General features: G+C 46.9%; 1 protein-coding gene across 1 annotated transcript; it reads left to right on the top strand.

Moving 5' to 3' along the window:
• Nucleotides 1-14,863: 14,863 nt before the first annotated feature.
• LOC122399522 (protein krueppel-like) lies at nt 14,864-20,672 on the top strand. Its single transcript, XM_043400260.1, has 3 exons — nt 14,864-15,975; nt 18,859-19,537; nt 19,666-20,672. Exons 1-3 carry the CDS (start codon nt 15,936-15,938, stop codon nt 20,462-20,464), a joined length of 1,518 nt encoding a protein of 505 aa, XP_043256195.1. The 5' UTR covers nt 14,864-15,935; the 3' UTR covers nt 20,465-20,672.
• The last annotated feature ends 1,965 nt before the right edge of the window (nt 20,673-22,637 follow it).

Below are 22,637 nucleotides of genomic sequence, written 5' to 3'. Positions count from 1 at the left end.
TCGGTCGAACCGTAATACACACCAATTCACGGCCATCGTCGTCTCCCCTTTTACCTTCTCGCGAAACGAAGTACCCGTGAAATTAATTGCATCGGACAGATTAAACGTGTGTCAACAGAAAAGAATGCCTGCCTGCCGGTGAAAAAAAAGAGGAAAAGAAGAAGAAATTTCCGAGCGAAGTGGAAGACGACTGGAAGGCACGGTGTTAGGGTGGGAATCCCTTCTCCACCTTGAACGCTACTGAGAAGTCCCATGCCGTAATGAAAACATGAATACTTGAAGCCCACCCACCGCCCATAATTATATCTTCGCCCTCGGGTTAGACTCGAGCCACGATCCGGGGTTGAAGACGGCGTAACAGGGGCCGGGGGGAGGGAAAGAATCGAGAGGGTGGACAGGGGTGCCATTTCTGTCCCCTAAATAATTAATTCCGGCAGCGCCGCCGGCTTAAACGCGTTGGGGAAGAAAACTTCGATCCCGGGAACGTGTCCAGAGATTCTTCACCGCCACCACCACCCCGCGTCACCGACGAAATCGATGGCTATAGAACATCATCGAGCAATATTTCAAAACGCAGACCTCGTACCGGAAAATTCCGCGCCCTTTTGTCTTTCTTACACAAATGGGAAGGAAACACGAGACAATTTGTGAAATTCGAGGGTGAAAAATTGACCCTAAGGAAAAAGGGTTGCCTCGAGAAATGAAAGCAATCTTTACGTAGAGGAAACTGAAACAATTTCGTGATACCGAGAAATTGCTTCCTTTCTTGCCAACTCTGTTCAATACTTATTTCCTTAATTGTTTCAATACGAGCACGATTTAGCCAAGTCTAAAATGATAGCCACGATAAAAATGCAAAGGTGGATAAAAATAATCGGCGATATCGTAACGAATATCATAAGGTTGAAATTAAAGGGAACGTAGAATTTTTTTTAAGGGAGAAAATCACTAATCCTCGGTCTCCTTCTCGCACTTACGCGACCTCAACAATTCGGTGGAGAGTTTTGCAAGAGGTTCCCACCTCCGGCAAGATAAGATGCAGGATTAATGGGCGCAGCATTAGGGCGTAATTTTATGGGGATTATTTTAAAGGCTTTCTCGGATCCAGTAGCTCAACCGCGATTATCTAGACATCATTAATCATGCGGCTCGGTTTTAACTTCAACCTACCCTGTAAACTTTTGAAACGCCATTTATTCTATCTGCGCCAGTACGCTTGCTTAGACAACTTATTTTACCGTGGTACGATACACTGAAAAATCGAATAGAAATCTTAACTATTTTTATGATCGCGCTGTTGGTCATTGCTTGTACAAAATGGCCAAGGATTTTCTCGATTTACGTCGGAAGATACAAGGCTAATAGTAGGAAAGTAAAATGAAAGGCGCCGTTCGATAGAAGAAGGGGTGAAACGTGCAACGCCCCCTTTCTCTTCTTTTAACCAATCCAGCGGCGAAGGCTTGTCCGACATGCATAATTACACAAAAAAAAAGTACACTCGACAGATGCTGCAAAGGGTTGGAAAGCGGTAAAGTCTGACCCGACGCAGTCAGAAGGGTTAAATAAATCGCGGCGCTTTGATTGGTCGACCAAAGTAGGGTGGACAAAAGGGGGTATGCTGAAAGGGTTCGCGTTGAATCGACGCTTATCGGCCATCTTAAAATCGATCTACATGGTTACTGTAAACGATTCTGCAGACTCCATATTACGATCCAACAATATTAAATATATAATATGTAAGTATTGCTCCTGAATGAAATAACAAATTTGTACAATTTTTTTTATATCTATTTGGTGTTTTGATACAATATTCTAGGCCGTGTGCAACGAACTAACATCTCCGTGGAGATAAATCAAAGTAAATGGAAAGTTAAATGCGCTTTAAATGTCCGTCGTTATTTGTCGTAACGCCGCTATTTCATTCTCTGCTTCAAATCCCATTTTATTCGCGTCTTAATCCGTGAAGCCCGCGCCCCACGAGAAAAAAGAAAGCTAGCATAATAAAGGACCCTTGAAATCCAGGACCAAGGAACGAATACATTGCACGCGCGTTGCATAAATATTATTAAGTTTGATCATCGAAGCATGCCGACATCTGCCCGATCGGGCGATTTTTGAGTCTTTCCGATCGGATAGAAATTTGACGGTATCGGAGGATGGTCCTTTGTACCGTTTTTTTTCTTCTTCTTCTTCTCCATCGCATCGCACGGCCCAAACGCGTGCCGCAAATAGATTTCATTGTTAAAAAAAAAAGAAGGTATTTTTGCAAGCGGAACGCTTGATTCCGTGACTTGGACTTTCATGAGATCGAAAAGTGTTTTTTTTTTTTTCACGAAAAGCTTAGATGGTCGTATCTTCCGAATACCCTCCACTTTGTAAATTCCAAATAATTGAAAGATTTGTTAAGACCGATCTCTTGTCAGAGAACGTTGCAACCTCTCGTGAACTCGAACACCCGTTGAGTATCGTGTCCCTGTTCGAAACCCTGGTAGAGAGTCGTTAATATTTGTTTCTTGATTCGCACCTAAGCAGGTGTCGAGCACAAGAACGGCATTGTGCTGGATTTAGAATCGCCCACGCGCTTCGAATCTACGATCTAAAAACGTTTCGTGCTTCCGCATCCTGCCCTTGGCTCGGCATAATTTCACGTAATACCGCGGATCCTTTGTAACGCGTTGCTATCCCGAACTCTTGTCGACAGACGATCGTGACGACGATGTTTGGTAAACTGACAGCTGACGTTCTTTGATTTCTTCCTAGCGTAAGAATTCCGAAGAAACGCGACGAATATTTTATCCTGACGCCAACAACACGGATTGCTTTTATTGGCAGACTTGGACTCGTAACTACTGTCAATACACCGAGGACGAAACAATTCATAGAATTTCTCGACGCGTCGTATCTCGACTCGATAACGACACGTTCGAAAACGCGTCCTCCGCGTACTCCGACAATGAGGAAACAGAAATCAACGTCGAAGCGAGAGCCCCACGATATCTTTACTCCGATAGAATCATAACAGTCGAGTGTGCAACAAATAAAATACTTACTTATTTATCTGAAACTTGAAGAAAGAAAAAAAAAATGCAAAAAGAAAAGAAATTGGATATTTTTTAACCGCCATAGTAGAGGACTATATCGAGGACCGAAAGTGTGTCGTTTAAAGTTCTGAAAGTTTGACACGGTCTCCGGAACACTCCGCAGCCCCTTTATCGTAATTCCCGAAGCATGAAAGAGTATATGGTAGGCAGGTTTCTCGGTTTGTTTCCTGAAAAAACAGCGTCGTATCGACGAGATCCGTACGGCCACTCGACTTCTTCCTCCTGTTGCGTTTCCGCAAGTGGTCCGGCTCGTTTCAAGTTCATCCTGTCGCCAGCCGTTACGTCCAGACGAGCGTCCTGTTCCTCCGTCCAAGAAAAGGACCCAAATACTCGAACGAAGGAGGAAAGAGGAAGAAAGGAGGAGGACCGGTGGCGTGCAGGCGGCTTTCTGTTTCCGAGAGCACGAACGCAATAAAATGATCCATCGGCACGAGGCTGAGGCACCGGGATCCCGGAGGAGGGAATGAAACGGCAGCCTGTTGCTGACGGTCGCGTGGATCCCTCGCATGTGTGTGGAACGTGTAGGTACGGAAGGTGCAGGAGAAGAAACGCCAAAGGAGGATGAGTCGATGAAAGCGAACACGAACGGAGGGCCGGACAGCTTCGTGTAGTTGCTTAGACGATCCACCGTTTCTGGAACGCCCTACCTACCCCCTTTCCAGCTATTGTTCTTTCGTTCACGAACCAGAGGGACACGCGTTTTAACCACTGGCTTCCCCGTGGTCGAATTTCGCGTGGTCACAGGGCGATGTCTATCGATTAAATGCAATAATATTTATTAAAACATAAACGCTATAGACACGGTATGTATCTATAGGGGTAAACTTGAATGTTTCTTTCATCGAGCCCTTACGAATTTTCGTTCGTGAGAGCTCTCTTGCTCACAATGGGTATACATATACAGTAACTTTTCGAACCGGGCGAGAAATTCGCTGATCATGCGACCGTACGGCAGCGAGTCACAAAAATAGAATGCGAAGGAGTGGAGAGCACCGAGCCCCGATATACTTCGTGGCCATTTGTCAGTGTCCATTAGTAGCTTGACAGGAGGACGTTTAACGCGACACAATGTTAAAGAGTTGTGTATTTGCGGAGTTAAATGAACCTTGCACCGTGGGCGAGGATTGTGCAGCTGCGAGAGCGGGACCTCTGCCTCCTCGCTGTTGCGGGAAGAGGTGCCACTTGAGGTGTGCCCATGCGAGAAAACTCTAAGGACGAAGGTACCAAGTGGAAGAAACGGGAGGGCGAGTTGACCGGGCATACATATTTCGGTGTATAAATAAAAGTACCACCTTCCTTTGATGCATCATGCTCATTCTTGTCCACCGAGTGACGGATCGGCTGACCAAAGTTTCATAATACTTGCAATATTCTTTCAAGATTCGGACCAAAAGTATAGCTATTAGTATAGCGAAAGGAAAGTCGATAAGGTCGCGATTTCAATTATTATAGAGTTACGGTGTATGGTTCGAAGCTAATTGCCAGATCTTCGTATTTAAACTTTCTTTAGTATTTTAAGCGAATCCTCCAAAGTACCTTTCGAGTAATTTGCTGTGAGATCTTTGTAAATGGATTTAATTGCTTTTTGCACTTTGGAGCTCAGAGGAGGATTATGTTCGCATTTTCGAGAACTTCCAGGCGGCTTCAGTTCCACTATATTTGCGTACGTGTTTAAGTGAGCAGCGCATTCGACCGAATCGCTTAAATACTTCATCCAGTAGTTAATTTTCGAAATTTTTCAATACAATTTACAGGATTATTTTGAAGATTGTTTGAGAACATGGAACAGGAAAGTGTTAATAAAAAACCATATTATTTAATTTCCGAAAATTGAAAGATGACGCGATGAAAATCACATAACGTTGCATTTATCTATATTGAGAGATATTAAACTATCGTTTTACGTGTTTGACAGCTTCAAGGTATTATTAAATTGGTATACGTGAAACGTGGAATTCTGTTTCGAATGGTTCCCAGCCTTAAAGCAAACAAAGCATCGGAAATAAAATTATTAATCTTCTAGGATAAATGTTATCGTGGGCGGTTCGAACAACGTCGTCGTCGTCGTCGTCGTCGTGGAAGAGGTGACGATTCGACTGTGCAAATTTGTTACAAAGTCGAAAGCTCGGATGTCCAGATCGGTCACGTAGGCCCTTCGAAAATCCAAATCAGCGAGAAATTAAATCGACCGTGCCAGTTTCGCCCGCGGCCTCGCATTCTTCCGATGGATCTGCGACAATGCGAGAGGCCCTCAAAGAAACCCACGACGCGACGCGGAGAGAAAGGGAGGACGGAGGCGAATAAAAGGGACGGGATAAAAACGCAAGGGTGGACCACACAAGTGAAATCGTTCGGCCGCGGGGTGAGAATATCGATCACTCGAGCCCGGTTGGTATCGATTAAGTTGTTCAAAAACCCGTGTGGACGAAACAATTACACCTTGTAACTTTCGTCGATGGTAAATCGAAATCTCTTTCGAGGCGTGTTATTAATTCTACGAGGATGCGGTCGGACTTTGCAAAGAAAAGACACAGCTGTCTTATGGTAATGGCGCATAAATCCAATGGAACCGAAACACCGAGGCAGTTGTAAGTCTTAATTTATAGCGCCGTAGGCGTATGACAACGGCCCACAAAAATGGAAACAGGACGTGTCCTGTTGCTATCTAATTCGACTATACCTGGACGTAAACACTATCGATGACTGACGCAACTCGACGTTACAGGTGTTCTGCTGGAAAATACGACTCAGACGTTGACTCGAGGTATCGATCGAAGCTTAATTGCCAAAGAAACTGCGACAACACCTGAAAAAGTTTAGCTAGACGTCTGCGATTGTCGCTTCGATGATTTGCTTCACGGTGTCATAAAAATTGCACGCTAACGGCGGGACAAATCCAGTGACACGTCCATCGATATTACATGAACAAATAATAATAATCCTTCTTCACTGTTTCAATCCGACCAGAAATTATGATTTTTTTAAACATACGCAGGGAAACATTTCTGGCCACACAGTATATTTTCGGTAAGAAATATTTTTCTCGAAAGTATATAGGATTACGAGGGTACGTGTATTCACCAAAAATGATTGTAATTGACCCCCGTAAACAAAAATAATTTTATAGTCTTATTTTGTCCTCTAGAATCTCCTATTAAAATGTTTCCCCAGGGGCGGCCGAACACCCTCTATAATGACAGGATAAAACCTGGTATATTTTATTATTAAAATTAACCACTCGAGCGGATTCCACCGAGGTCCGCTTTTCCTTCAAATTTTGGCAGAATCTAGGTGACGGCTAGAAAATAGAATATGCCAAGCGTTCGACGAGGAAAAAGTGACATACGAGTATTGACTTCCGAACTCTATTATTAACTGTTCTCATGTACAATGAGCGTGCAGTTCTGCGAGACAAGTTGTCACTGTCAACGCGTTCGTTGCACGGATCGTCGGAGATTCGGCAACTAGGAGGGTAGAGAAAAAATATTTGAATATGCTGAAACTCGAACGGACGTGATCTTTCTAACTGGCGAAACGAGTTCGGTCCCGGTGACATCTTCGCCCTCGAGCAAATTTTATTGAAGAAACGGAATCGAAGTCCGTTATGTTAACGTACCTTCGACAAAATAAGAAAAAATGACGTCTGCCAACGTACATATTTGATCGAAAATAAATTGCATCGTGTTTGTCGAGCCTTGATACTACCCCTTACGTGCAAGTCGCGTTGCTTCAAGTTAGTAACGATTACTTGCGAATAGCGAAAATATTTAGATAGGTTTCTTCCAGCGAAAGATTCTGTAGCTGCGATAAGCTAGAATAAAGCTTGGAGGATCTCGGTGTTGTTCCTCCACTTCCGCCGACGCGGACGCCATCGCAGCTGCGTAACGCGACTCGTACGAATTAGTCGGTGGCGTGGTACGAATAAAGCGATCCTTCTCCATTCCCCTTTTTCCTCCGTTCTTTTACCTTACCCTTCAGAAATATTGGTCAAACCTGCCCCACCGGGAGGGTGATCGCGCAACGGGGGTGGAAGAAGGGCGGGTGAAGGGTGCAGATCCGAAAGGGCAACCCCTGCACACGAGCCCGCACCCCGCCTCGAATTACTCACCAACCTTCCCTTTACTGTCCCGTTTTACCCGAAAATCCAAAAACGAGGGGATTTGTTCGTGTGTGCGGAAGGAGAGCCGCGCGTCGCGTGGGGTCGACTACCTCTCCGCCTTTCTCCTCACCCTGCACTCTGCATCCCCCCTCGGGGCCAAACTTCTCTCTCTCTTACGAACCGTTTACTCCTCTGCGACTTACTCCGAACCGTGATTCGATATCGATGAGTCGATACCCCCTTCCAAACAAGATCTTACGCGCTTACATGATCGAGAAATACAAAAAGATCGAGAAACGCGCGTTCCAAAATTATTTCAACGCATTCTCGAAGTCATTGTACGTCTTTGAACGGATTCTAAAGTCGGCAACGGTCTTTGCAGTGTGTATATGTATACATTTCCCTCGATACCGTTCAAATTGCTTGTGAAGCAAATTGTTTGCTGGCTTTTAGTTATTAAAATTGTAAATTGTCCCACGTGTTCGAGGACGTGGATCGGAGAGGGATGTCACCGGTCCGTGTCCGGTCACTTTTCTGCTTCCTTAAATCTCTTCACAAGGGTAGCCGAATCACACGTCAAACGCAGAGACAGACGTTTTTGTTACGAAAGGAAAAAAAAAATATCGTGCGAGCCTCGGGTCGCCGCCACCACCGCCGATGGGGTGTAAGAGTACGCGGCACCGAGATGAAAGGGGGTGAAGGACGGCAGAAAATGTAGGGTGGTTTTAGGTCCTCCATTCAATTTATCGACGGATTGACAGCTCTGTTAGGCCCTTGTTACGCAGGAGCACGTTACCACGGAAAGAAGATAGAAAGAGAGAGAAGGGCGCACGATCTAATCGTACTTCTTTCCGTCTTGCATACGTTTCCGGATAAAAATAGTCCGTTTCGGTGGATTTCGGTCCTCGACGAGGGTACGCCTCGTATGTATATTCGCAAGAAAAGTCTGGATGAACGCTTGTTGGATGGGACCGGATCCGAAACGTACATGACGGAGACTACGTAGAAAATTTAGAATATTCAATACCAAATCGTTTTTTACACAAAATAGATTTCTTTTATTTCGTTTTCTGTAAGCGGGGTCATTTTAAATATCTCTGGAACTTGTTTAAATATACCGACGATGATACGAATACGAGTACATATACCGACGATAACGCGAGCACTTGTTAGGCGAATTCCAGCGCAACGATAGTTAATCCCAGAGGACGTTTGATTAGGACTCGGTCCACACAGATTCGGGATTCGTGTTAATCGGACAGTGACGCATCGGGTGCTGGCACCAACTCGTCAACTTCCTACAATCAGAAGTATTTACTTTGGCTTTGGGGGTTCCTTGACTTGTTTATCGAACGAATACAACCACGAAACGAAACGAAACGAAACGAAACGACGACGGACCAGGTGTGCCCTGGTCAACTGTTGCTACCTCCGTACGATCTCCTCGCGCCTACCTTTGCCCTTCTGACCCTGGCTTTCACGCAAAAAGGATCCCCGGTTAATCGGAAGTCGCGAGAGTGGACGCGAAGGAAAGGGAAGGGATCTTCGGGGGGATGAAGAAAAAATTTAGGGTGCGTCTATCCGCTTAAAGAACGACGTCGCGTAAACCGGCACGGGAACCATTCCTTTGTGCGTCCTCGAGGCAACCGATACGCCAAGAATGCGTGGACGTACGCTTTCGATCGGTAACTTTTTATTTCATCCCTCCCCTTCCGTTCTAAGTCGATGCTTTTCGAAATAAACAAGCCACTGGTAGGGATGGATGTACGTTAACTTGTATACGAAATTTAAATTTTCCCGAGAATCGAAACCTTGTAGCGAAATTGAAAAGGTACGTGTATGCGATACACGAACGATACGGCTGCCGAAAAAATAAAACCGACGTATCTCCTAGGCCAGCTGGTGTCTCGAGCCTCATCTCGAGTCTATTCGCACACCACATGTTCGCCAGTGGGTGAGCACAAAATTAATACAGGATCGTTATTATTAGGTCGAGTCGTTAGGCGATATCGGAACAGGATAATTAAACGACTTCATAATGAGCTTGCGTTAAATTTTGTTTTATCGATAATAAGAAGACTGTCGAGAATCGGGGCCCGGCGCCTTCTCTGACACGCGTAAACCTCGTTATCGCGGTATCTAAGGTTCAAGTAAACACACCGTGGCGCCTAATTCTCGTATGAAACGAGCAATTGTTTCGGCGCGGCTGACGCCAAAGATATCGCGTCCGTTTTCGAACCGAGGACTTTAGACGTCCATCCTGTTTGTAATCTGAAATATTTTACTTGGTCGATGCACCCTGTGTTTATCAATGGACTCCCATTAGCGTGCTCTTAAATATTTATCCAAGTGAATTGCTCGTTTCAATAGTCGAACGGTAGGAACGCCCATTGTGCTCGGTATCAGAACGGCCAGGGTCGAAGATACGAGCCACCGTTGTGCAAATTTATATAAGATCGAACCAACCGAGAATTAGTTGAAAAGAAATAAAAGTAATTAACGAAAAGTAGACTGTCGCGAGCAATATATGGTCGTCACGCTATGATAATCAATGTTTTAAATGCACGTACGACGAAATAAACACGCACGTTCGTCCGTGTTTCGGTATAATTCAAAATTCGTGATCGTACGTGAAAAAAAAAACAGTACAGGTGCTGTCCGACCGTTGCGAACGGTCCTTGCACAGATTCGGGAATAGATTTTTGGAAAAAAATTAGCAACGAATCTTTCGGGGACAGATGGAACGGTCCAAGATTTAGATCGCGCTCGAATCGACGTCAACGCGCCAAGAAAGGGAATACGAACTTTCAATTACCATAGAAGGCATATTTAAATACGTGGAAAAGCTCGGTCGCGAGATTCTTATCGGTCGTAACGGTCACCGATCGAGAAAAAATGCGTCCACTCGAAAGAAAGAGACGCGACCGAAATTTTCCGGACCAAAGTTTGTGCTTCTTTGTGGTGAAACCGTGACCAACGGTTGCTGCTCGTCAACCGCAGATCAAGATATCGATTTAATCTGTAGCATCGTGTCCTATGTAAAACGGCCCCATCGTACAATGGACAGATTTCAAGGTAGATTGGTTTGCATAAATTGGACCAATACGAGTACCGACGTTACCGTTGCAGTTTCCGTTTCTTGTGAAAAAGGGCGCGCAAAAAACCAAATCGTGCGTTTGTAGCTCTACGCTCGAGTAACGAACACGATCTAAATAAAAAAGGAACGTAATGTACCGCTGCTGTCTATGTATCTTCGTTTTTTAATTTCTACACTTGCCTGTAGACCGTGTACACGTACGGCTAGAAAAAGTGTTGCAATAAATAAGAGGCTCCATGTATTTTCGTTCCACGTCGGAGACAAACTGTACGTTACTTTCTCATAGCGCAACGGATTATCGAGATTACAGAGGACCAGCTTGTTTACGCCGCTGTTTCCGCGACGAAAGGGGCAGATATTTTTGGAAAACAGTCCAACAGCCCATCGAGAGAACTTCCATAGGACGCGTTAAACGAAACGTCAGAACTTTGATGTACAGGAGTTAAAATAATGGTCCTTCGAAGGAATTGCCGACCGTTAAAAACGATTCTTTCGAGCCACTGTTCGAACTCAATTTTGCAAATCTCATTATAAGTTTAAAACCATCCGGCCGTTGTTCGTCGTTTCTGGAATCGTATTTTTTGGCGGGAGGTAGAACATATAAAACAGTGCAATATAATCGGGGTACAATGCGAAATTATCAGAAATCCAATTTCGTTGTGCGTGTGCTGGTAGAGAAGTGTCTTTTCCCAACGAAGAGTCGCTCGGTAACGACCCGTGCCCCTCAATATTTTCATACCTGATAATTTCTGCAATAAAATTATAAAAGTGCAAACAGCCCCCAATAAGTCTGTTTGGTCTGCACCGCCTGGACGCAAGGCTGCGACGACGAAAGGTTCCGGGGCCTTTAGGGTCCTCCTTTTGTGAGAAACTGGAGCACTCCCAATGTTAATTGCCAGCACCACTATCGTTGCACATTCGTCTCTACCTCTCCGCGTTTTCATTCGTCGTTTGCTAGTATACAACCGTAATAGAGAACACCGAGAGGAGAGGGAGGAACGTTTTGCCGGGTTAGAGACTGACGGCCCAAATAACGCGGGCCCTACGACGCTTAACCGATTGATTGTATATTGCGGGGTTCGACAACCCTACGGATCGTTTTACTGCCTGCGAAATATTGTCCAGTCGTTAGACTATTTTCGAGCAAATTTTTAAGGTCAACCCCCAGAATTTTCGACCGTTTCTCATTCGATCGGGACTCGTTGTAGTTGTAAACAGAAATATGAAAAAGTTTACTACTTTGTTTAAAGATATTAAAAGAGTGTGCCGATATCGAACGAACGAGAAATGTTTTTGATCTTTTGTGTTCTTTGTGCGCGGTACAGGTGAAAGGGTCACGCATCTATATTAACGAGTTCACCGTGACAAATGGCCGACGCTTAACTCCGTATCGCTCGACGGAGCAACGTGAATGTAGCAGGTATTCGAAAGGGCGTTCGAAAGGGTTAGAAGCCTCGTCTGCGTGCACAATGGCTACGAACCAGGTAGAAACTCACGCTTTCACATCGGACGCCCAAGGGTTAAGTATCGTAATAATTGCTAATAATCTGGTCACATTGTAAACAGTTTTTCTTCGCGTCCGTGAGCGAAAGGTACACCCGAGCGTCTAAAATAGTTCCTAATACGCTGTTTGCCCTTCTTGTTTCGAAGATTACCAACGATTGCACCACCGTGATATGGAAATCCCGCGAGTATCCCGCAACCCTTTGCAACACGAGGGAAGGATTACGATTTCAGGAAGAAAAAAAGGCAAGCACTCGATAAAAAAATTGCTCGACGACGTCGCAGAAAACCACCAGCGGCGGATTTACACTTGCATAACGCGCACAATACAACGCTCTCAAACTTATATCGGACGGATCCCTCTTTACAGCGGTCCCGTATTTTCCTCGCGATTTATATAAAAGCCGACCCTATACCTGCGCGCTTTTTCACAATATTTTGTCAGGCTTGTATACGAAAGTACTTACTGCCCCGTACTCAATCTCTTCGTACGTCCCGCCCCTTGGTCTCTCTGATAGAACACTTTTAAAATTTCGCCCCATTAAAGTCTCGTTTTAGCGACGTTGAATTCGTTCCACGGAACCGATTACTCCACCTTGTAAAAAAATTTCAATCTAACAATGGATCACCGAGCTAATCTGAGAAACAACTTTTGCAAATTATGGTTTCCTTTTAGGCTATGATCTATTAATCGCGAGTATTCCAATATTCTCGATAACCTTCGTCATACGTAACCAACAATTCGAAACGGAACGAACTCGAGGATTCAAAGAAATATCCACTTATGGAAAAAAGGGCAGAAAAAAGAAGAGCACACAAGGGAAAACTCCCGTTGTAGATCAACGAGTCTACTAATTCACCGGACCACGCATCGAGATTTCGCTTTTCGATTACCCGTCGTCAGTACACTATTATGCTCCCTTTTCTCATCCCTCCGGTATCTCTGATCTCATGGTCTCTATCCGGAGGACAACAAGCTGACAGAATGGAGTACGTGTTCTCGCGAGCGCACTGGGATATGTGTGCGCGTGTGTGGACGCGTGTGCGAACCTATACGGTGTCTCGCTCGAGCACATACCGCAGAGGTTACACGCGCCTAAACCAGGGACATTCTTTCGGTTTTTTATCGGGCACGGGTACCGTGAGTCTTTGGCCACGGGCACGCGCTGCGCACGCTGCGCACGCTGCGCACGCTGCGCACGCTGCGCACGCCCGAGCAACGGGCAGGTGAGAGCAACAGAGACCGCGCGCACGGGGTGCGTGCACCACTGTGTCCCGTACTTTTCACCCCCGAGAAATAAGAAAAAAACCGACCCCAGAGTGTTGCGGGGCGAGCAGAACGAGAGGGCTGCCGCGTTTCGACGGAATTCGTTTTTCGAAAAACAGTGGGAGCCCTGTGCTTTCGGGGACCATTGTGCAGCGCGCGCGTTATCGTAGTCGGAAGTCGCGGCCGGCTCGTGAAAATTCCTCGTTGACGCACGAGCGCGATACCGCTGCGCCACACCACGCCGCGCCGGTGCATCGTGCGTAAATTGCATTGTTCGGAATTCGCTTGATACCCACCGTCCCAATCCCCCTTGTCCCCGTGCCGAAAGAGACGCGAGTTTTGTGCGCTCGTTCGCGGAACCGGAACGCGCAACGACGTCCAGGAACCGTGAATCGACAAAACCAAACGCTGGCCCGATTTTTTCTGGGACAGAGCGACAACTCTGTTTTCCTTTTTTCTGTTTTTCTTTCTACTATTTTTTCAAGGACACGAGAATTTTTTCAGTGCAAGATCGATGCAATCGCGTCGTATGATCTCTACAGGCCGAATCACGTAACTTGTCCCCACCCCTGTCACTTTCGTTGCCGGTGGATCGACGGAGACATTTACGAGGGTCATTCGATATGTACCATAAAGAGATAAATAACTGCTTTTGAAATATTGTTTATTTAATAAGCGTTACAAATTTCCTACTTTTCTTCTACTGGCTTTATTATGCAGGTGCATATTTAATTGGATACACGCGACGGTCAACGTGTCTTTATACAATTTGTCTTGCACTGGAACAAACGCAACGAATTAACCGCATAAATGGGAGAACTTTCTGTACTTCTTCTTCGTGATTTTCTTTGATAGCATAACCGTGCGCATCTTGACAAATGCAAAATCAACGGATACACCGACCGTTGCATATTTAACGACGCGCTGTATATTCCATCGATGGTAGGTTTCAAAGGACAGAACAGTTTGCGTTGACAATGTACTTCGCAACGTAATCCCTATCGACCAGCCGTGAAATATTAAAAGTTGAAAGTTCTGCGAAGCGTGCACGTGTATCAGCGTTGCGATGAAAACGGAATGGCGCAAAATCAGTGAATCGCGACTCTATGGAAAGAAACTGTTGCACATTGGATAAGGCATGTACGCAGGCTCTCTTGGAGATCACAAGAAACGTAAATCACTCATAGTGTATTTAAATGCCTGTACGTTTGTCTAGTAGCCAAATCATGAACTGATTATAAAACATACTTTCGTAACTACTTTTTTGCGTAAACATAACTGCTGTAAACGCGAGGGGAGGCTGCAGGCTCGATCACGGAGTGGATCAACCAGACCATCTGTCACGAATCCCTCGAATTTACAGAAACAAGGTTATTTCAAAATTTATATGCTTTTACGATCGATCGACAATTTTACCAATTTACGCACAAAGTACCTACTTGTAAAAAGTATAAATGTTAATATTTATAATTCTATATTAATAGTCTAGCGAGTACTTTGAGATTACCGAGACGATCGATACGTCTAAGGTAAAATCTGCTGGACGAGTCTTGCCAAAGGGAAAGTTTAAATAAAACCAAGACCGTGCACGCGAGTATAAATAAGACTGAGAACGATGCATCCGTGGACGTAAAGTTTCCTTCGAGGCTGGTCGTTCTCTTGTTACCAGTTTGTTAAAAAAGAAAAGCAAACAGGAACACCGGAATACGCATTAAGCGAATGACAGTCGCAGAAAGGATCGCGTCTGTAACAATCTCCTTTTGCACCCTCGCCCTTTTAATCGTTCTTGTTTCTGGTGATCTCAAAGGGTGAGCGATGCACGGCTCGGTTTATAGTTGCGGAATACCGTCGTCAACTTCCCTTCCACCCTCCCGTTGCCCGCTATCTTTCCTCTCGCAGGTTTCACCGATTACCACCCGCCTTCTGTGGCCGTCCTCGTCCATCGAGGTATATACGAGAGAAGAAGCATAGTCTTCGTTACACTCTCAAACTCCCCCACCCTTAAAGATCACGGTCGCAGGTTCACCCTGTCTCGTTGTCCTCCGTTCGTACTCGCTCCTCGTTGGCTCGTCGTCCTTTTCTCGCCGCCTTGTTCCTCGTGTTTTCCCTCTTGCTCGATCGCGAACGTCTTCCCTTCGGCTGTCTTCGTCCAGCGCGCAAAGCCGCTCGCTTCAACAACCCCCGACGTGGCGCGTTTTTGCGACTCGCGCATCCGGGGTTGCGATTCGAGAGGGTAGAGAAGCGCCGCGTTGGTGGGGATACGTGCCGCGCGGTGGGGATCGCGAACGCCAGGGTGGGGGATGTTTGACTACAGTGAGCGCGACTCGATTGTCAGTTAGTATTGGGTTAGGTCAGCCCAGAGCAACGTCGTCGATCGTCGTCGTTACTCGTGGTCGGACGGCGACGTTTGTTGTTTATAGTAGAGTAGTAACACGTTTTGCGTACTTTGTTTCCTTCTTTCGTTTTATTTAATACTTTTTTCGGTTGCTTCGCTCGGAACTCGTGCCACGGAGACGCGAATCGACGCACATTCGTATAAAAATCAAACCAGAGAGGTTTCGGTGATTCCCGCGTGGTTGGTTCTCTCTCTCTCTCTCTCTCTCTCTCTCTCTCTCTCTCTCTCTCTCTCACACACTCCCTCTCTACGGATCGACTTATCGGAGAGAAAGTTCGAAAAGAGAGAAACGGATAGATAGGCACGCAGGCTTTCCGGTTCGATTCGACCACGCTGTTTTGTGCAGTGCCGCGTCAATAAGAGCGTTACCCGCGTAACGTCTTCGTTTACGTTCTCGTCTATACGGAAGTGTTCGCATTGTGCACCGAAGTGGATGGAGTGTCAAAGTGAAAACTCGCAGTACGGATCGTAGAATGGCACTGTCTTATCTCCAAGAGGCGCAGATTAACGCAGGTAAATGTCGATAGGTTTGGTAGCGCGAAAGCTCGATCGTATCACGAGTCGCAATTGCGTCGCGGAGGTACTTACTTACTTACTTACTTACGCGGTGACTTCACTTTCCGCGATGGTCAGTCTGATCTAGTTTCGATGGAATTCACCCGGCCGGTTGTTCCCCGAGGACAACAGAAATTACTTGCAACCGTCGCTTATCGTATCGCGTTTGTTTTCACCCGACCAAGGTGATTTACTGTTTATTTTATTCCTTGTATTCGTATCCAGCGACACGATCGGTCGCTCGCGTTATTTATCAAAGACAGAGTAAAGCAGAGACGAGGTTTTCGTGTTTTCGGGCAGGAGACACGTACATAGGAAGGTTGGCGCCGCGCCAAAGTCTAAAAGCGCCCGCGGCGACACGCTCGCGTGTTGTGACACATTGTAAACATCGATAAGCCAGGAAGATGTGAAATTGGTTGACGGGTGGCGCGTTAGCCGGGGAAAATGAGGCTCGACGACGAGTTTCGCGATTGCAACGACCGTCTAAAAATAACCACGTCGTGAGATCGCTCTGGGAAACGCTTAGGAATCGCGAACCGTGCACTCTGACGTCGCCTGCGTCTCCGCGAACCTCTTTTCGCTAGGTTATAAACAATGCGTGGTCATGTTCGGTAGTCATTCGCGCGCTTTTGACTCATGCTCGTAAATACTTACTTGGACTCGAGTCACGTTCGTTTTCGTTGAATCGTTGAATACCTTTCGAAGTCTCGAACATAAAAATAATTTTTTAGCCGTAGTATGTTCTCGAGCAGGGCTGGGGGGAACTTTTTGGCATTGGAACGCCGCGTGTCGCGTTACGAATTCCTCGCAGAAACGGATAAAATTATCGTCTGGATAAAAACGACTGTTCGTTCATTTCTCGTGAAATAAAAATATTAAACGCACACAAATTAAAAATTAATTCCTCGTGAAAATATATTTATTTTTCTTGCCAAAATTATAGAGACACCTAAATATAAATGAGTATATCTGCGTGAAAGTCAAAACTTACCAGGTCAGCTTTACCAACGAGTCCGCCAACAAAATCCTGGACGAAACTCTAGTAGAACGATACCTAGACTGACAACGGCTTTTCACTTCTTAATATTGTACGTGAAAAATTATGATTTCTTGAATTTTTTCTAACATCTGTTACACCAAAGGTCATACATTCGCTATGTATCTATAAAGGCCACTATTGTTTTATTTCGATTAAAATCATCCTCGTCCGAGACGTTATTTTACTTGAACTGTTGATGATAGACACGGCAAGATTCGATCCGTATAGACGGTAATGTAAATAAGTTTGTCGAGTATCGCGTGAAGATGAACGCCGCGGAGATAAAGAAGAAAGTCTTACCGGGAAGGAAAGGGATTCAAAGAGAATATCGGGGTTGCGACCAATTAGGAAAGGGATGCGAGCGGGGGAGGCGGTACTCGTCGTGTTGCCGGGAAACGGCGATTGTAAGCTGTAAGAATCCTAGCGCCGAGGGAGTCTTAGGGCAGAGAAGAAAGAGAATAGGAGATCTTACGCACCCTTATTGATTCGACGGGTCTCATTGCGGCCCCTCTTCTAAACGGTTCATTAATTAGTAAATGCCCGGCGAACATGGCCGCTTGATTCATTGTTTTCTTAAATTAAACGCTATCTCGTCGCTGTGACCCGTACGCCGCGAGATCTATCAGAGTTGCAGAAATTTCATTCACCGCGGGATCGAGACGAAAAAATACACGCATTCCCCTCGTAAGCCGAAACGCGCGCGCGTGGTTTTAATAATCTCCTAAGTGGATCTAGGGTTAATTTAATTACGCGGTTCTCCTCCCTGTGACGTCAGTCACGCGGATGAGCAATCATCGGAAGGTGCAACCCTAATAGGCGGGGCAGCTCTTTTTCGAAAAAATGCTCCACCGTCGAACCCGCGCGTCCAAGTTATTCTCGACGCAAGAATTGATCTTTCAAGTAAAACCGTTCTCCCTTCGGAGCAAGCATATTTGCGTATTTTCGCTCTTCACGGTCCATTTAATTTCGCGCGATCTCGAGACGGTTCTCGAAAGATATAGCTCTCAACAAGCTTAATAAGATCTCGTAGGTACTCGGTTGAGCGTGGAGAAACGAATGATAGAAACGAGATCGGATCGTTGGACCGTTGTTGTCTAGGCGTACAGCGAGCGGTTGTTATCCGATACCGTTTAAAATAAAAACCATAAGGATTCGACCGACGTCGAATCGAGTCCAACGATCTCATTTAACTTGTTGATCCGTGGAAGAGATAAGCTCGAAAGTGTCGAGCGAGCGGAAAACTCGCGAAAAGGCGCGTTCCGCGTCGCGTCGACGTACGCGTTTCGCGGAGTCGTTGGCCTCAAGTCGAAGAGAGGCGGTACACGGCGGTGACGTGGGTGGGAAGTCGAGCCTTATGAATGAACCGGCGCGTACGAGAGTGTGAGTGAATGGAGGAGGACCGAGCGAACCTCACGTGTGAGCGACGTGTGTGGGAGGGCGGACGGGGAGGGAGGAGGAGATGAGAAACACAACGTACGGTCGAGGGACCGGGAGGAACGGAGAGCGAAGACACGCGGCGGGAGGAAAAGATCGTCGAATAGCAACGCGCAATTCGCACACCGTGCACGTGCATTCGTTCTTTTCACGCGTTGACCATGCATCCCCTAACACGGGTTAGGTCTGGGTTACGTAACGCGGATTCTAGCAAAACACGACGTTGGCTTTTCGCGGTGGGAACACATTGCTTTTACCGTGAATCGGATCAAATTGATCGTTAGCCTTCTGGAAAGTCCTCGAAGCTTTCTAATAGGGCAAGAATCAATTTGAATACATCGAACGTTTCGTTTTTGTTTGTTTTTTAGGACTCTTGACCAGCCAACATCTCGACATGAAGCAAGATTCTGAAAAGCAGTCGCTCTCTCCTCCGTTGAACAATAACACGTCGCCAGTGATGTTCCCTGGAATGGGTAGCACCGCCGCGGGTCTGTCGATGCTCACCCCGCAGCAGCTTTTGGCGGCCAGTCGAACCGCGGCCTTGATGGCCGCAGGAATCCCCGTGTCGTTGCATGCCACTTTGGCGGCTAGCCCGTCCTTGTACAGACATCATCAGACACTGTTCGGAGGCTGGGCGCCACCAGCCGCGTCCTCGCCACCCTCGCCGGTTCACCACTCGCCCGGACCAGTGTCGCCGGCGTTGAGCACCAAGTCCACCTCCAGACGAACCAACACCACCGCTACCAACAACAATAACAATAACAACGTGGTCAGCAGCAGCGGAGATCGAATCTCGAAGAAGAACCAGCAAGCGACCAAGAGGAAAGCCACAAAGTCGAAGGCGGAGAGCGTGCAAACAGCGGTGGAGGGTTCGGCTCCTCTCAGTCCACCCACTTCGGTCAGCCCCGAGGCGGGCAAAGACGGAAGAGACAAGGTGTTCACCTGCGGTGTCTGCTCGAGATCGTTCGGTTACAAGCACGTGTTGCAGAATCATGAACGCACTCACACCGGCGAGAAACCGTTCGAGTGTCCGGAATGTCATAAAAGGTGAGCTCTCGGCATACCATCCCCAACGTTTCCAGAATAGTCGCGAGTTTGATCGATCATCTTTCTCGCGGATTCTTAATAATACATTTCCAGGATTATAGCCAGCAACGTTCGTTCGCTTGTTACAGATTCACGCGGGACCACCATCTTAAAACCCACATGCGATTACACACGGGCGAGAAACCGTACCATTGCAGCCACTGCGACCGGCACTTTGTCCAGGTAGCGAATCTACGTCGGCATTTACGCGTGCACACCGGTGAACGTCCGTACGCCTGCGAGCTGTGCTCGGCCAAGTTCAGCGATTCGAATCAGCTGAAAGCTCATCTGCTGATACACAAGGGCGAGAAACCGTTCGAGTGCGAGCACTGTCAGATGCGATTCAGACGGAGGCACCACCTGATGCATCACAAGTGCGGCACCGGGGCGAACGCCGCGGGCCAAATACCCAGGTCGCAAGTCCCCTCGCCGTCGTTGGCGAGCGACGACCTGGACGAGGACATCGACATCGACATCGACGTGGAGATGGAGGAGCCCGAGAGCACCGCGTTGCCAGCCAGAAAAACGATGACGCCGGTCAGACCGGCGCATCGTCAGCTCCCAAGCCCCGTGGTGGGCACCTCGATGCCGATGCCGTTGAATCTGTCCGGTATTCCGGTAGATCTGCCGGAACAGACGGAACCGGAGGACCTCTCGATGTCCACCGGCATGCACAGGCCGCATTCGCACTCGCACAGCAGCGGCGACTCGCCGATGAGCCGTAGCCCCAGCAGCGACACCATCCACGAGGAGGACGAGGAGGAGCTGCTGGACGTCTCGGAAGCCAGTCCGAGCAGCCTTTTCCTTCAAAATCATCGCAACCAATACGTTCATCACCTCGCGTCCCTTGGAAACCCGACCGCGACCAATGTCGGCCACGCGTCCTAGTGGAGTCTCGAGGGGTACGTAGAAGATACAGCTACGTAAAGAGAAAACAATACAAAACAAAGCAAACCCTGTACTTTCACACACTCGGTTCGACGCGTCTACCCAAGGAACAGCGGATATCGCTCCAACGTTGGAACGAACCAGGGGGAACAAAAATGGGCATATCGTTGGAAATAATTCACGTTTGTTTGGGTAGTAGGCTCTCGAACCTTTGCAGCTCACACTGAATCCTCACTAAAAATCCTCCAAGCACCGGTTCACAGTCACTATTGTTAAGATGCTTTTTATAGATATATATATATATATATATATATATACATACATACATACATATATATTATATTATATAGATGATTATTATTATTATTGTACCTATGAAAGAGATACGAATCGACGAAAGTGAATGGCGGGTCTATGAGCATTCTGTAAAACGTGTAATTTAAACGAGAACAAACTAAATTCAGGGACGCATTTTTTTTTTTTCTCAAAAATTAATATTATAGATAACTTTTCGAGACAGGAGTGGTAAAGAGAGGTAAGGAGAGAGAGAGAGAGAGAGAGAGAGACCACCCCCGCCGAGTTTCTTTTCGCGGGGCTAGGTTTTTCTTTGTACATAGTATCGCGAGAAACAGGAAGAACGGACAGGATAAAGATGTGTATTTAGTTAGTCGGTGTAGTTCCGCGTGTTTTTCATTTCCGAGAGTCGTAACGATGAATAGATAGGTAGATATTAATTAGATAGGTATCGAAGGAAAAGAAGACCGAGCGTGCATGCATGTGTGTGTGTTTGTCGCCGTGTGTGCATGCGTACGAGCGTGAATGAGGCGAGCGGGAATCGAAATAAAAGGAGAAGTTACGAAATGAATGTACTGGTATACAAGTTCCTCTGACAGTAAACGTAGCGGGGGGGGGGAGTGACATCGGTTCGTCGGTCCTCTGTCGCTCTCGCACTTGGCCGATTTAACGAGCTGTCGACCATTTTTCTTTTTCAATTTTTCTCTTTTATTTTGTTTGCGATCCATTCGCCGCGATCGATTCATTTCTTCTTTTCTCTCGTTCGTATTTATTAACACCCCATCCGGCGGTTGCGTGTCGCGTTGTTGTTGTTTATTCTACACTCATTTGTAAAGCCGTCGGGCGACCAAGTTTTGTTAAATACATGTACCAATTTACTCCAAGACGCACGTTTCTTAATACCGACTGACAACACTCTAGCTTTCGTTGCAGATCGCTGACCGTGCTCGAGACGACGCTTCAATACCTGTGCTCATCCTTTGCGTTCCCTCGATCCCGTTTCGATTTAAATCCTGCATTTTTTTTTTTATGCCTGGGACCTAAACCAACATTCATATTTTTCCCATTCATCGGCTCGTCGGACAAACGATAACAGAAAATGTTCGCGGCAATGTCCAGCCACGATCGATCGAAAGTGGAGGTCCGTTTGCATTTGCCCTTTGCAAAAACCAGTACTGTAAACCGATATACGTCCACGCTGTGCGTGAATATAAAATGGTCGATTCGCATCAATCCGCACAATAACTGGGATTCGAAGGAGAAGAAGGACTCTGTCCTCTTCTGGATTCTCATTCTCATGCATAATCGGGCCACCATCTTCGGGTTCTCCGATTTCCGTCTTTTTTCTGGCGAGCAGCCGGTTCGTGCGATCCCTCTAGGATCCTTTTGTCCTAGCCGGGTCGGACGGCGGGCGTCTGTTTCGCGCGAACCAGTTTTCGCAATGATATAGACCCGCGTGGCGAAAATTCGCAGCCGGTGGCCAGGACACACGGGGTCCTCTGGTCTTTTGGGCTTGTTGCGCGGTCTCTTCTTCTCTCGGCCGTCTCGCCTCCGCGTCTCTCAATGGCCCTCTGATTTATGTCTGGTCCTGGCCATGCAAATTTCATCGGCGAGTCGAGGCCGTTCCGAGTCATTGTTCCATGGGTCAGTCCGGGACACTTATCCCAAAGCCAGAAAGAACGGACCGACGTCATTCACCTCCCTCTTCCGGGTCTGGCCCCCATTCGCTGTTCCGCGCCCCGAAATATAACCCGACGCACCTCCGGGTTTTTCGAAGCACAAAAGGGAGAAGTCCTCTCTGCATTTTCTGCGAATATCGTTCCGAACGGCCAGGGGCCCGAAATTGCCCTCGTTTCGCCTCTGTTCCTTTCCCGCGACA

Source organism: Colletes gigas, unplaced genomic scaffold (genome assembly GCF_013123115.1).
Source record: "Colletes gigas isolate AHSC1104 unplaced genomic scaffold, ASM1312311v1 Colletes_gigas_Sc00013, whole genome shotgun sequence".
Taxonomy (NCBI): domain Eukaryota; kingdom Metazoa; phylum Arthropoda; class Insecta; order Hymenoptera; family Colletidae; genus Colletes; species Colletes gigas.
This window is presented reverse-complemented; position numbering and strand designations above follow the sequence as displayed.